Raw genomic sequence first — 14,078 nt, forward strand, 5'->3', positions numbered from 1 at the left:
AGGGAATACCCGGTGCCATTCTTGCCTAACCTCCCATTTGCAAACCTCTCTTCCAAAAGCATGTGTGCATGTACACAGATGATTTAAAAGCATTCTTGCTCTCCCATATATTTCCTTGAATGGCATGTATGTGCATTGGGCACAGGTTTTTCAGTTAATATGACCCTGGAAATATGCACAGTGGGTTAAAAGGCATTGTTTGATGGCTCAAACTTCATTTCATTTCATTTATATTATTGCTGGCCTTCAGTAGGATGATCCACTATGTCATAGTGAGTTTGTCCCCAGCTTTCTTGCCATACAGATAGAGAAACTTCTGCCTTACAGTGACTAGATGTAAAGAGACCACTTGACTATTATGTTGTCTTCAGCTGAGCAAGATGAGATTTGTCCATTATTGCTATCTCCACCTCAGCTCACCTTTGCATGCTATTCAGTGGTGCCGAAGCAGTAGCTGTGCACCAATAGTTAAACCAAAATGGGAAAGTCTACTACTTCCTTTCCCTAAATATGAAAAGCAATGAATGAGCCAGCTGTATTGTTGAATATGTTAAAGGGAATAAGCAGATAGCATGCATAACAGCCAGCCATTGTTCTTTCTCTTGCAGTCCTCTTTTGCCTGCTCATAACCCTTCTTTAGCTGGCTAAATATTTGCTCCTTTACGATTCCCATGATGCTTGATCCTATGCTGCTATTAAGCTTTTCCCTTGGGGGACCAATTTTCACCTGAATCGTGGGAGAATTTTCTCTCCCTGGAAACCCCCTCCCTCCACTGTGCCTTGTGCTGCTCAGCTGCCTGGGAAACCAATGAGAATGGTGAAAAGAGGGGGTTCAACTGAAGAAAAAAGTTGATCTTTATCTGTAGCTCTCCCCCTTCCTGCCGCTCTGCTGATCAGTAGGAGAGTACATTGCAGACCATGTAAGATTATGCAGTGCGTCAGAAGCAATCCAGGGAATGCAGATTGCCCACGTCTGAACAAGACATAGGGAAAAAATGCATTTATATATTTTTTGGATTATGCGTATTGACCAAAGAATGTGGTCAAGAATATTAAAAAATGCAGTCACATTTCCTAAGGCCTGCTGGGAGAATATGTATATATTCACCAGTGTTGAAGAAATGATTCTTCAACATCAACTTCATTGGACTGGCCATGTTGTTTGAGCAACTACTCTATTCCAAACTTAATAATGGAAAGCGTAATGTGGTGGTCAACAAAAGAGGTTTAAAAACTCTCTCAAGGCAAATCTTTAAAAATGTAGTATAAACACCAACAATTGGGAAACACTGGCCTGCGAGCACTCCAGTTGGAGAACAGCCTTTACCAAAGGTGTCATGGACTTTGAAGATGCTTGAACTGAGGACGAAAGGGAGATATGTGCTAAGAGGAAGGCACGCTTGGCAAACCCTCACCATGATCAACTCCCACCCGGAAACCTATGTCCCCACTGTGGAAGGATGTGTGGATCCAGAATTGGCCTCCACAGTCACTTACGGACTCACTGTTAATACCGTGTTCATGGAAGACAATCTTACTCGGCTACGAGTGATCGCCAAAGAAGAAGACCAGGAATTGTGCACAAGTCCCTATTCATGGAAAGATTATGGACACATTTTCCATGACACTTGGTGAATGTGCTCAATGGCTGGTTGTTATGCACATTAACCATACAACTTGCATTCCCCTTAACATACCGGTATATAAGCAAATGGGATGACGGTATAGGAAGATTTCTGTGGCTATGAAATGGTAAACTGGAACTAACCCTCTTACTTTTCTTTTTCCAGGTGTCAGCAGAGTTATTTGTGGGAACCCCATCAAAGCTCTTCATGCACGGAGACAAAAACTAGGTGTAGGTTTTCTTTCATATGTAATTTCTTTTTTCTTTTTTTCTTGGGAAGCCAGCATGTCATTAATTCTAGGGAGATAAAAGCTGAAGAGTTCTATAGAATTCCATAGATTTCTACTGTGTAGAAGACCATTATGAGAAGAAACAAACTTTGAAAAAAGTTAATTGCATCTGTACAGCTCAAGCTGCAAGGTGGTGTAGGGCCTCCCATTGTGGGGTGGGATGCCAGCACATGAGAACATAGAGAAGTGACAGACATCTATCTAAACTATCACTGCATCCCACTAAACTGCTGTCTACTTTAATGGAGAAAATAAAACATTGTGCTTCAAGACGCTGGGCTTCTCCGCAGTTACGTTTCCTCCTCTCCTTCCAGGCACAGTCCACACTTTAAAGCTGCATGTCTGAGTGTCCTTTTTTGCTTCAGAGATTTCCCTGTGAAATTCCGCTCTCTGAAGCTCAATTGGAGCAAATGGCAATCCACTTAAAAACCAAATTGATGTTTGCTCCAACAGGAAAAGCTCCAGGGCAAACACAACAACAATTGGGCACAGAACTTTTAAGCCTGGACCTGTGCCTGGAAAGTGTGGATAAGTATATTGTTGCAGTGAAGGGGTTTATAACAGGTATGTGTATCTGCGCTCAGAACACATAGAAGTGTGTTCTGAGTCCTTTATTTTATATTTCCTACTGGGTAGTTATTTTAACTTCATAAAGTCTTGATTTATTTTTCTTAAAGAACACCTAGAAGTGCACTGTATGTGTATACACATGGAGTGGGTTTTTGTTTTTTGTTTGCCACACACAACATCTTCTGGTTCTCTCTGCAATATAGACATCATCCTTCATACAAACCTTGCCTCATAATTATGGGCATTTTACAAGTTATTATATAAAATCTACCTTGTGTCTTGGTCAGGCTGGGCTTCAGAGTGGCCTTGCACACGATGGAAGCCCACTGTGAAAGCTGATAGGGGCATTGCTGAGGGGAGAATCACAGCAGGGTGCCCTGCCTCTCCTCAGTTCCTTGAATAATGATGGGTGCTGATGAAGGAAAGGACACTGCTGGGACACCACCATTAAACAAGCAACAGGTGGAATTGTCATGGAAGCAGCCTGCCTGGCCCTGCTGCTCCTTCATCCTGCAGTTGTCCACCAGTCCATGCACCCCACCCCATCTTTTGTGGCTCCACAGCAGTAGGCCGGTGGTGTCGCATGCACTGGCCGCAATAAGAGGAATTCTTTACTTCAGAAAATGGTTGCGAGAGGAAAATTAACTTGTAAAAAACAAACAATCTGTGGTCCTGGAGAAATGAGAAGTTTTCAGTCAAATATATAGTGAACAGCAGATGTGTTCTGACATTATTTCACCTCTGTTGTAGCCTACAGTAATGAACCTGTTTCAGCCACCAAGTCAGCCGGCAGTACATCCCTTTGGCATTGAAGAAACTGATTATGTAAATACGGATGACATCTACGCTGAGCTGAAACTCCTGAAAGAGCATCACCTCCAGTAAGAGTTCAAATTTAGTCTTATTAAGACAGTTTGTCAAGTGACCTACTCCCCAGATAAAGCAACCAGTGAGCACTGTATGGAATGAACACTCAACTATAAGCTGACTTGCTTCTGTCCAGGCCATGACCTAGGCGCAGGATACCTTAAGGATCACCTCCTCCTATGCAAGCCTGAGTGCTGCCTAAGATCTGATGGAGAGCCCCTTCTCTATGTCTCTGTTGTAGTGGAGGTACTGTTGTTGGGGAAAAGAGAGAGGGAATTCTAAGGGGTTGTACCTAAATAGTGGAATACTTTGTCCCATGAGGCTCAGTTGGCCCCTTCTCATGGTATTTTGCCTTGGCCAAAACTTTACTGTATTTGATTTTTATTGACTTTTTTTTTACCAGCTTTTTCTGTTCTATCTGTTGCACCTGTCTGTTTTTAATTGTGTGGGGTTTTTTTTTAAATAGTATTGGATTTTATAGCAGTATTAATTGTTGCTATCTACCCTCAGCAATGTATAAGCACTAGAAGGGCAGAATATAAATATTTAAATATATATTCTGATTAAAATTATTAAATAAACATTGCAAAATACCAAATGGAATAAAGAGGTTGGTAATATCAACCGTTAGCTTCTTTTCAGAAAACCTGTCTTGCTCCAAGATGCTCTGTGCTGCATCTCTTAGACCATTCTAAACACACACAAAGCTTAAGGCATGTGAACTATGGAAACTTTTGTGACCCAGCACATTTACCCCATTTTTAAGGACCCTTGCTCACTAGATCATCCTGTTGTCTAATTAGCGTATGAAAGTTTAGTTTTCTGCCTGTTTCTTCTCACTGTGATAAGATAAGCACTTAAGCCACCTTGTGGCAGTTCTGAGGAATTGCCCTTCACACTTAAATTCTGATGTAATCTGTTCCCAGAACTGATTTGTCACCTGTTAAGTCAAGATGTTCTTCCCACGGATGAGGTAGTCTCTTTTTACAGATTGGAAAACAAAGGTTGTACTAACAGAGATTCCCTGCAGACTATGTTGTACATCGGGAATAGGGAACCTATAGCCCTCCAACTGTTGGGGTACAACTCCCATCATCTCCAGCCAGAATGGCCAATAGTTGGCATGATGAGCATTATGGTGCAGCAAACATCTAGAGGGCACCAAATAGCCATTCCCTGCTGTACATCTTTGGCTCACATCGTTGCCGTCAGTCAACCTTGCTGCTCACCTTGGAAAATTGTCGTGCCAGCATGATTGCTGTATGTCTGGAAGGAATGGTGTAGGCAAGGCTTTTCCTCCATCTCAGCAATCTTTCTTTCAGGGTTTTTGTCCTATGTTTCAAATTTAGCACTAAAGTGCAATGGGGAGTTCCTGTGTCTATCTGTGTGATGGGACACACACCTACACCCACACCCATTTTTTAAAAATTGTGTTAATGTATTCACAAAAATTTTAAATTGCTTTACAACTGCTGCTTCAAAAGCAGTTAACCAAACAACGAAATAAAGCCTCTTGAAACCATCCTATGAAAATTCATATCAAAGCTAAAAATAAAAACACATAAAATGGGGCTAATTTTCAAAAGCACAGAATAGTCTCCATCCATTTCTATAATGCCATGAGAGGGAGCCAAATGAACAGCTCCCAGAAGCGAGTTCCAAAGCTTTCAGAAGAGTTTTGGGTGGAAGCTTTCTCTTTGTGGCATTTCTTCCAAAAAGAGACTTGCCAAAGCTCAAATCTGAACATCATCTAAAAGTGTTGCGAGAATACAGTGCTAGGGTTAAAGCTTGTCTCCGAAGGAGTATTGTAACATGGAGTATTTTACTCTTACTTAGATAGGGTCATTATATATCTTAAATCTATAGATTCTGATGTATAGTATTATGTTTTTTAATGTGTTGGAACATGTGGTTTGGATAGGGCAGGAAGAAAATCAAACTTACTAGCATCAAATTTCTGGCAGGCACCTACAAGCTCTCCAAAGGGCAAATTCTCCCCAGGAGCTAAAAACAACACCAACATTAAGTGAGGAGGAGGAACACTACAGCCTGAGTGACAGCTGTGATGAAGATCTGAAAGAAGCCACTCAGGAGGAGATCATGGAAATCACATCATCAGATTCTTCTTGCCAGTCTCGTCTTTCTCAGTCGTCATCAGGTACATTATCCTAATGATTAATGCACCCCTTGTTACTGACAAGTAACAGCCATTATATGCCTGCCTTAGGTTTTGTAGTTCTAAAGTTCCTGTGATATGTATGTATCTTTGGCAGATTTCCATTTTCTCTGTCAAAAATATGTGCATGGAATTATCTTTCCTATCCTTTTCTTCTGAGATACACACACGGGGATTTTTCTGGCTAACAAAATAAGCACAGGTTGGCTTGAGTAATTATTTTAGCAAACTTCCTATTTGAGATACCTATGCTTAAAAGAATCACAAGACCCGAAGTATGTGCTCAGAAGAGAAATAATGCTAACTTGTATCAACATTGTATTTGCATTCAGATTACAATATTTTTGTCCCTGCCTTCTGTTTTCAGAATATGAAGGCAAGGAAGAAAGAGAGAGAAAGCAGGTTGTGATGGCAAGGTTCCAGAGACCAGAAGTTATAGAGTATGACAGGGAGGTGCATGTGAAGAAGCAATTCTGATCATTTAAACTACTGGAAGCCATAGGAGATCAAGATTTCCTTTGATTTCCCATGATTGAATGCCTGCCTACTTTCCAACTTTCCACAGTAACTATTGGGTTTTGTAACACCAAGACTCTTTAGAAGCTGTACCAAGTAGAACGTATAGCATGGAACAGAGAGCTTTTCCCATTCAATCTTTGTAACTTGAATGATGGGAGAGTTCAACTCATACTGACGTTCTGTGTACACTGCATAGGGAGTCAGAGCCATTCAATTTAGTGGGACTTATTTCTGTGTAAACGTGCACTGAATTATACTATCAGTCCTTAAATATTTTGAAACCTCTCATAGCTAAATAGATGGAAATTCAGGCCATTCTAATAAGAACAAGAGTTCCTGGTCTAAACCCACCTCAGTTCATGTAAGCCTCTTAACTACAGTTGTTGTTGTTGTTGTTGTTGTTGTTGTTGTTGTTGGCATCTGTCTGTCTCAGGAGACAATGGAGGCGTGCACCTTTGGGGGTGAAGTCAAACTCAAACTGTTGGAAGGTTACAGCACCTGTGTTTGCTGATTTACGCTCTCAAGTGGATGGGAGTGAAGTTACATGCTCTGCTTTTAAATTGCTGTGCTTTCCCTTTGCATTTCAGATTCATTGCACGTCCAGGAAAATTCATTGCCCACCATTATAAAGCGCTCTATTGTACCCTCTCCTCCAAAAAGTCCCTCGCCTGCATTCGTGCAGCGAGTGAGAACTGAGTTTGTTGGAGCTAGGCGCCTGAAAGTGCACAGTTCGGAAAAGGCAGTTCTACCGAAGCCACAGCCTTCATCAACTCAGAACAGTGATACAGTGCAGAATGTGTTTGAGAAGACTACTGTTCAGAGTCTCAGCAGAAAACCTGATTTCTCCTTATCTGATACATCTATTTTAAGTCAGAGGCATAGGACTTTTGGCCCCGACAGCAAGCAGACCAAGAGACCTGTTTCAGGACCAGCAACAATTGGACCAACAAACATCAGGTTGGGATACCTAGGTAGCTCTTTCACTAGGATTGCTAAACCAAATGGAACAAATCCACATGGGATAAAGGCTGCTTCATAACATCCAGGATGGAGTGAACTGTGCTTTAAAGTTTAACCCATTGGCTTTGGTTTTAAGCATACCTAACTCTCTCTCTCAAGAGTGTGATTGCAGGCTTTTGATCTTATACTTACTGCTTGGTTTTCTGTTTTGGGTGGTGTTATCCTTCTCAAAAATGAGTTCCAAGAAGCTTCATTGACAACTTGCATCTAAGATTAGCTTCAGCTGTTCAGCACCTGTCCACTGCACATCTCCCTTTCATAGATTAACAACGGATCTATCTATCTATCTATCTATCTATCTACCTGCTTTTCAGAAAAAATTGTCTCAACAGGTCAGCACAAGGAGGACCATCTGGGAGGTTTGGAGGTTCCTCTATATACTCTTCCTCTTGCAGACGCATCAGCCTATAGTGCAAGCTAAGTTGCACCTGACACTTGCAACATATTCTCTATTATTATTATTATTATTATTATTATTATTATTATTATTATATTTTATTATTATTACATTTATCAATAATTTACTACATAAAATGTCTCAAAGCAACTCACAGTTGGGGAAAAAACATACAAAGGCAAGTATTTAAAACAACATCAAAAGAATAAAACATTATTTATCCAAAGTGCTCATCCTGCAGTATTATATAAAGGATTAATCCTACACCACAAACTAAACCAAAAACACAAACACCAAAAACAGCTAGGTGCCATATGAGCCCAGTTAAGAACCAAATGCCAGGTAAACAATAATGCCTTTGGCTGGCACCTAAAAGTTGGTAATGATGGCATCAGGCATATCTCCCTAGGGAGAAAATTGCATAACTATCACTGAAAAGCCCTGTTCTCACGTTGCCACATTCCACACATTCACAGACTCTGGGCTCATATGAGGAGAGGCAGTCTCTAAGGTACTGAGGTGTGAGTTACATCAGTCTTTGTAGATGAAAACCAGCACTTCAAACTGAGGCTAAAAACTAATGGGCAGCCAATGCATTTTGGGCAGGATCAGTGTTATATGCCTTCTACTCCCAGTTGACAATTTGGCTTCTGAATTCTGCACTAGCTGCAGTTTACAAATTATCTTCAAAGGTAGCTGCATGTGTGATAAAACACATTGCAGTAATCTAGCCTAAAGATTATCATAGCATAGACTACAGAAGCAAGGCTATCCCAGTCCAGAGAGGGCTGCAGCTGGGCCACCAGTCAAAGCTGATGGAAGGTGCTCTGTGCCACCAAGGCCACTTGTGCTTCCAGTGACAGTAATGGGTCCACAGGTACCCCCAAGCTGCATGCTATATACTGTATCTCTGTAACTAAGAGGTGTGTTGTTCTCCATGCTAATGAGGTGGGACATAGAGGGTACAGAAGAGGTTTTATCCCTCTTTGTTGCATCCAGCGCAGAAGGTTTAAATGACTATGCAATTCTAGCTTAGTCTCTGAAACATATTTGTGCCAACTCACTGTACTCTGGTGTTTCTTGTTTTCAGAGCCTCTAGATAGAAAGCTCCTCAAGATGATCAACTCTCATCAACCTGCTGTTCGCTCATGCACAAAAATGCCAGAGGGACTTGCAGTTCTGAACGTGGTCCGCCCTCTGACTGCCAAGGCTGCCCTGCAGAGCTTGCCGAGCAAGCCAAATATCTCAATGACGGCTCAAAGCAAGACTCCCAAATTGTAGGAAATGCCCTCAGCAGCTGTGCGTATGTTGTTGCCAAGTCACAGACGCTTTCAGCTGCTTTCTGTGTTTCCCATCTTCCTATGAGCAACACAGGCTGGCTTCTCTGACTCATCTCGATCTCTGAACACAGCAGTGCCCTAGGTAAGCAAAGCAGTTTAAATAAACAATTTGATTGACCTCAAACAAAACTGCTGCTGCGAATGGAGAATCTGCAACTCCCCTGTCAACCATTTTGGCAGCTTCTGCAAAAGGAGGAATGAAAGCTTGTGCCGCCATAGCCCTTTCAAGTGACTGTATGCCTGATGTTTACAGCAGCTGCGTGCCTGGCCTCATGGCCAGGGTGGCCCCTTTGACTCATCCAGTGGGAGGAAGGTACAGACCATCCTTCAGCGTTCCCTCAGGTATCCAGCTGCAGCTACTTCCATGTGTCCAACTGCTGTCAAAGGGATGCAGTCCCTCTTGTGAAATCATACAACAGACGGGGAAAGCTGTGTAGAAGGGAATTGAGTGTGCTTTGAGCAGGACTCTCGCTTTCAGAGCACATCCTTGATTCAGGCACGAACTTGGATCCCACGTTGATGTAGAAACACTCCATCTTGCTTGAAATCATTCTTCTCTATTCTTTTTAGCAGGGAAAAACTCAGTAGTTCAGAAGGAGTTTGGGAGAGGGGGATTGAGCACATCACTTTGTTTTTTTGTACTTGGAAGGAACTCCTGATGCTCATCCAGAATGCTGTCATACAGATATACCTGAATTGGGTGGGTTGTGTTTTCTCCAAGCCAGATGTCCGTTGTAAATATATTTGCAGTGGACAAGGCTGATTCCCAACAATCTCTCCTTTACCTCATCTTTTTCATGCGTTTTTACCACAAATGTATTTGCAATCAAATGTTCTGTAACTTTTTTTTACTAGATCAGTTTTAAAGGAATACAAGAATATGTGTGTGCGTGCATGTGCTTGTCTGCACACACAGACACACAGACACACAGACACACACACACACACACACATATTCAACCACTGCAGGGAGCTTACTCTACTTTTAATAACATTTATTCTGCTTTAGAATACAATATGAAATGCTATGAACTGGTATAATCTGATCTGGTTTGCATGACAATGTAAACAATTCCACCAGGCCCCAGGTATGACATCTTATGGATAAAGTCAACATGGGAGCAGGCATTCACAGATGTTGCGAGCAGCAGTGGTTGTGAGCATGTCAGCATGAGAAAGCATGCTGTCACAATCATGGGAATTGCTGCTATCTGCTTATGTGATAGTCAAGTTCACACTGTATATTTGTCCACACGAATCCCAAGGACAGTTGGGACTGCTTGCAAGTAGAACCAAAGCTATGTATGAACTGGCACTCAAGACAGGTATATTTCAACAATTATTGTGAATATTTTGAAACTAAGTACTGTAATTGTTTAAATTATTTTCTGGAAGACTATTTATAATACATGAATTATGCAGCATCCCAATCTGTAGGTCATTTCTTTCTAGTTGAATGTTTGAAATGCATAATGGAGCTGAAACCAAGAACGTTCACACCATATCGTCAGCTTGTCCTTTGAAGCCAAAACATTTAAAGAATATAAGAAGATTTGGGACATTCACACCCTTAGAAGGCATGCATTTCTGCAGTAAATGGAGCAGGGGATTGTAGGAGTAAAATCAAAATTCATAGAATGGTGGTTCCCAGAAAATGTGCAAAATTGGCCTTGGCAAAACATGCACCATTTAAGCCAGCTTCCTCCTTTACACGGTTTCTCATTTTGCAATCATAATTAAAATTCTCCTCTGTATATAAATGGTGAGAGAGCAGGGGTAGCCAATATGGTGCACTCCAGATGTTAGACTCCAACCCTCATCAACCCCAACCATCACGGTCAATGGTGGGCATTAAAATTCAGCAACATCTAGAGGGCACCACTTTCGCTACCCTTGGTATGGGGGAGACCAGCAAGTCTGACACACAGTACCCCCAAGTAGCACTGGATGTGACCACAAGAATTCTGGGCAAAATTACCCAATCACATCCAATTTTAATAGGAAAAAAGCTTATGGGAGAGAGGTGCTGCATCATCCCTCAACCATCCTCCCAGATGTTTTCTTCCAGCTGGGCTCACTTCCAATCTGTCTCTTTTTATGTGGTAATATATGTTGAAAGACATGCCTAGATTGCCCCAAATGCCAAATTATTTTCCCAGTCCCCAGTTAATGTGTGAGTTTTATGTTGCTCCAAATCCAACTAACAATATTGTTTGGGCCACCCCAATCTCTGCCAAGCAATAGTAAGAGATTTCAGGGGATTTGGCACTTAACAAAGGTTGTATTTCTGTTGGGAAATCAAGGCACAGCAGAGACTAGCGTCTTTATGAAATATGGTTTATTCTACACATATTTACAACCTGGGTTTTGATGAAGAGAGAGAGTTCACGGCATTTACATCACAAGAGGGACTTGTCCTTCCCAGGAGCACAGCCTTGGATTCAGAGGCATCCTAAGTGCTCTTCGCATGTCTCTTTCTAACAGCCTGTTGTTCTGCCCACTTCCTGCCCCTTCTTCCCAGAAACCCCCAAATGTCTGTTGCAAAAGGACACCCTCTCTTCCTGTGGTGACATCATGCCCCACTGTTACCCTGGGAACCTCCCCCTCTCAACTCTGCTATTGTCTTCTGCTAACTTAACACACAGGTGGGGGAAAGGACACCATCTGGATGATCAATTGTTCTTAATGGACTGGTACTTAGTTATTTTATTTATTAAATTTGTATACTGCCCTCTATCCATAGACCTGAGAGTGGTTCACAACATAAAAACAGATATCCTGTTCTTAATGGCATCGATGCTATCAGCAATCTCCTGAACTGGTTCAGCATGAGTTTTTTCACTCGCCTGGCATCTTTCCTTCATACTTCAAAAAATTAGGGGTAAATTCTACCCCTTTACTAAATTTAAGATAATGGGGAGTCTCCCAAATTCCTAGCAATATGTAGTTTTACTTCTTTTCTCTGCCTCCTAAAGCCTCTTTCCCGTCACCATTAATGTGGTGCTTCTTGTCTTACGCCTTCCAAGATAGTTAAGCTGGCACAAAGAACTGCCTCGGAATTAGAAGGGAAAGTCACAAAGATACATGCCAGGCAAACTGCAGAGTTGTGCTGTGTATTTAAAGCCACGGAAACCACCTTTTGCTACTGACATTCATCAGCATGTCATCTAGCAGGACAGTACCTCCTTAGGTGCAGATCAGTGATAGTGGGCATGTAAGTCATATGCTTGAAGCCATATCTTGAGCGAGCACTCCTCTGTCCTATCAGGGACACCATGGGAAGTGTAGTATCCAGCGTAGTCTTGAATTCCTGAAAAAAAGGACACTGCTGTTACCAAAAGATAGCAGCATTTAAAAGCAGGTGTGTGTGGTTGGCATTTGCCTTCAGGACTTTGTTAAATATAATTATACACTTTATCCAAGCCCAATACTTTGCTACTAAAACTAAATTACACGTAACAGTCATAGAAACTCTAAAGAGGAATCTTGGGCGTAGTACTGTTTGGTGTTGTGACTGTTTCATTGCTGGCTGTTTTGTGACTTTGGTGTGTCATCTAAGCAGAAAAAGGTGAGCTTCACAAACAAGACAGGGAGGGGGGAATCAGATCAAGCAACCTTGTGTCGCACCTCATTATCCCTGTCTATCTGTCACACATGCGCGCACACACACACAGCACACTTATGCTACCTGGATGTGGTTTTAGTACAGCATATCCTTCCCACCGCAGCGGTACCATTTATCTACTTGCACTGGTGTGCTTCGAACTGCTAGGTTGGCAGAAGCTGGGACAGAGCAATGCGAGCTCACCCCGTCCCAGGGATTCAAACCGCCAACCTTCTGATTGGCAAGTCCAAGAGGCTCAGTAAGTTTAGACCACAGCACCACCCACGTCTGCCGCAATGCCATTTCCATGCTTCCGTCACGGTGTTCCGTTGCACTAGTAGCAGTTTAGTCATGCTGGCCACATGACCTGGAAAGCTGTCTGTGGGCAAACGCCTGCTCCTTCAGCCTGAAGTGAGATGAGTGCAGTACCCCATAGTCACCTTTGACTGGACTTAACTGTCCAGGGGTCCTTTACCTTTACCTTAGTATAGCATACTACTCAAATCAGCAAGCACAGTCCAGAACCTGTTATTATAGGATGAATGTTCCATATGTATGATGTGTTAGCGGCAGTGAAATCTATTAACATCTGCCCTTTTGTAGAAGTGTTGAAAGTATCAAAGCCTTTTCCACTCTTAAATATATCCAAGACCTCTGCCCAAAGGAGGATAAAGATTTCTCCTTTTTCAAATTTGGCAGAGAAAAGAGGAACATATTTGTCAAAGTCGCACAACAGACCTGTGACACAAGCTAGAGGCAAAAACATCAACTCAAAAGAAGTTAGGAATCTAAATGCCATTTATTTATTTGCCTTTGAAAAAATTGCCGCCTTAATTCTACTAAAATACTAACTGGTTGTGGAAGGGGAGACAGGGAAGCAGAGCAATTTAATTCCTCCACTAAGGATTAGCAGTAACATTTTTTTCCTAATATAAGGCCTGCCAAACAGCCTCTCTGTTCATCTAATTTTCAAGGTTCCTGGAAAAGGCACATTACATGCAAGGCTTTTTTTTTTTACATTGGTTTTAATGTGACTTGTGGGCCTACATAAATGACAGAATGTAATAGCAGGAAGCCTCATCTTTAAATAAAGGAAATTACTCAAGGCCTGAAAATGTGCAAGACTTTGGGAGGCGCCTCTTCCTCTGCTGCAGATGGATGCTACAGCAAGTCATAATTTCAGTCATCAACCCTGACCTAATGAATTAATAACTTGGAACTGGTAGGTGTGTAGGAAGACTTGAAATTATAGCAGGTTCAGCTAGGATACTTTTTACTTGTGTAATCACAAAATAATAACTGATCCCTCACGTGATGTGAACCCAAGGTATCCAATGCTAGTCCTACTCAGAGTTGACCAATTGAAAGTAAGAAGCATGACTCTTCTTGTGTCCATTAATTTCAGTGTGTCTACTCTGAGTAAAACTTAGTTGGCTACAACCCAGAATGCATGCATGCATGTACTTATTTTATAATATTTCCTGCCCTTTAATGTAAAACAGTTCCAGGACTGCATTTGTATGAGCAGCATTCACTGTGGCTCTTTCTGTGTGTTTTTCCATAATCATAGTCTAGCACTGGCACTTAGGGGGCAGGGGCTGTTTATAAAGGCCAGAATCTTTGTTCTTCTGCCATTTACCATTCTACTCATATTAACCTTAGAACAGTCCC

At 41.9% G+C, this 14,078-nt stretch overlaps 2 protein-coding genes across 4 annotated transcripts in view; one reads left to right on the forward strand and one right to left on the reverse strand.

Annotated features, from left to right (window-relative positions):
- The window catches only part of LRRC56 (leucine rich repeat containing 56), a 36,858-nt gene extending 26,631 nt beyond the window's left edge, over nt 1-10,227 (forward strand). For 2 of the 3 annotated variants that reach the window (XM_083427935.1, XM_083427937.1), the window contains 4 exons: nt 1,791-1,855; nt 3,235-3,365; nt 5,316-5,509; nt 6,634-7,091. In XM_083427935.1, the coding sequence (XP_083284061.1) occupies nt 1,791-1,855; nt 3,235-3,365; nt 5,316-5,509; nt 6,634-7,085 (842 nt within the window). In that variant the 3' untranslated portion in view covers nt 7,086-7,091. Of the gene's footprint in view, nt 1-1,790; nt 1,856-3,234; nt 3,366-5,315; nt 5,510-6,633; nt 7,092-8,553 lie in introns of those variants that run through there. The other variant, XM_083427936.1, reaches the window with a different exon arrangement.
- A 1,673-nt stretch (nt 10,228-11,900) lies between these two features.
- LMNTD2 (lamin tail domain containing 2) overlaps nt 11,901-14,078 on the reverse strand; it is a 39,270-nt gene continuing 37,092 nt past the window's right edge. The window contains 1 exon segment of the mRNA XM_083427855.1: nt 11,901-12,113. Within this exon segment, the coding sequence (XP_083283981.1) occupies nt 11,967-12,113 (147 nt within the window). The 3' untranslated portion in view covers nt 11,901-11,966.

The sequence above is a fragment of the Podarcis tiliguerta genome (genome assembly GCF_965153285.1).
Source record: "Podarcis tiliguerta genome assembly, chromosome: 1".
NCBI lineage: Eukaryota > Metazoa > Chordata > Lepidosauria > Squamata > Lacertidae > Podarcis > Podarcis tiliguerta.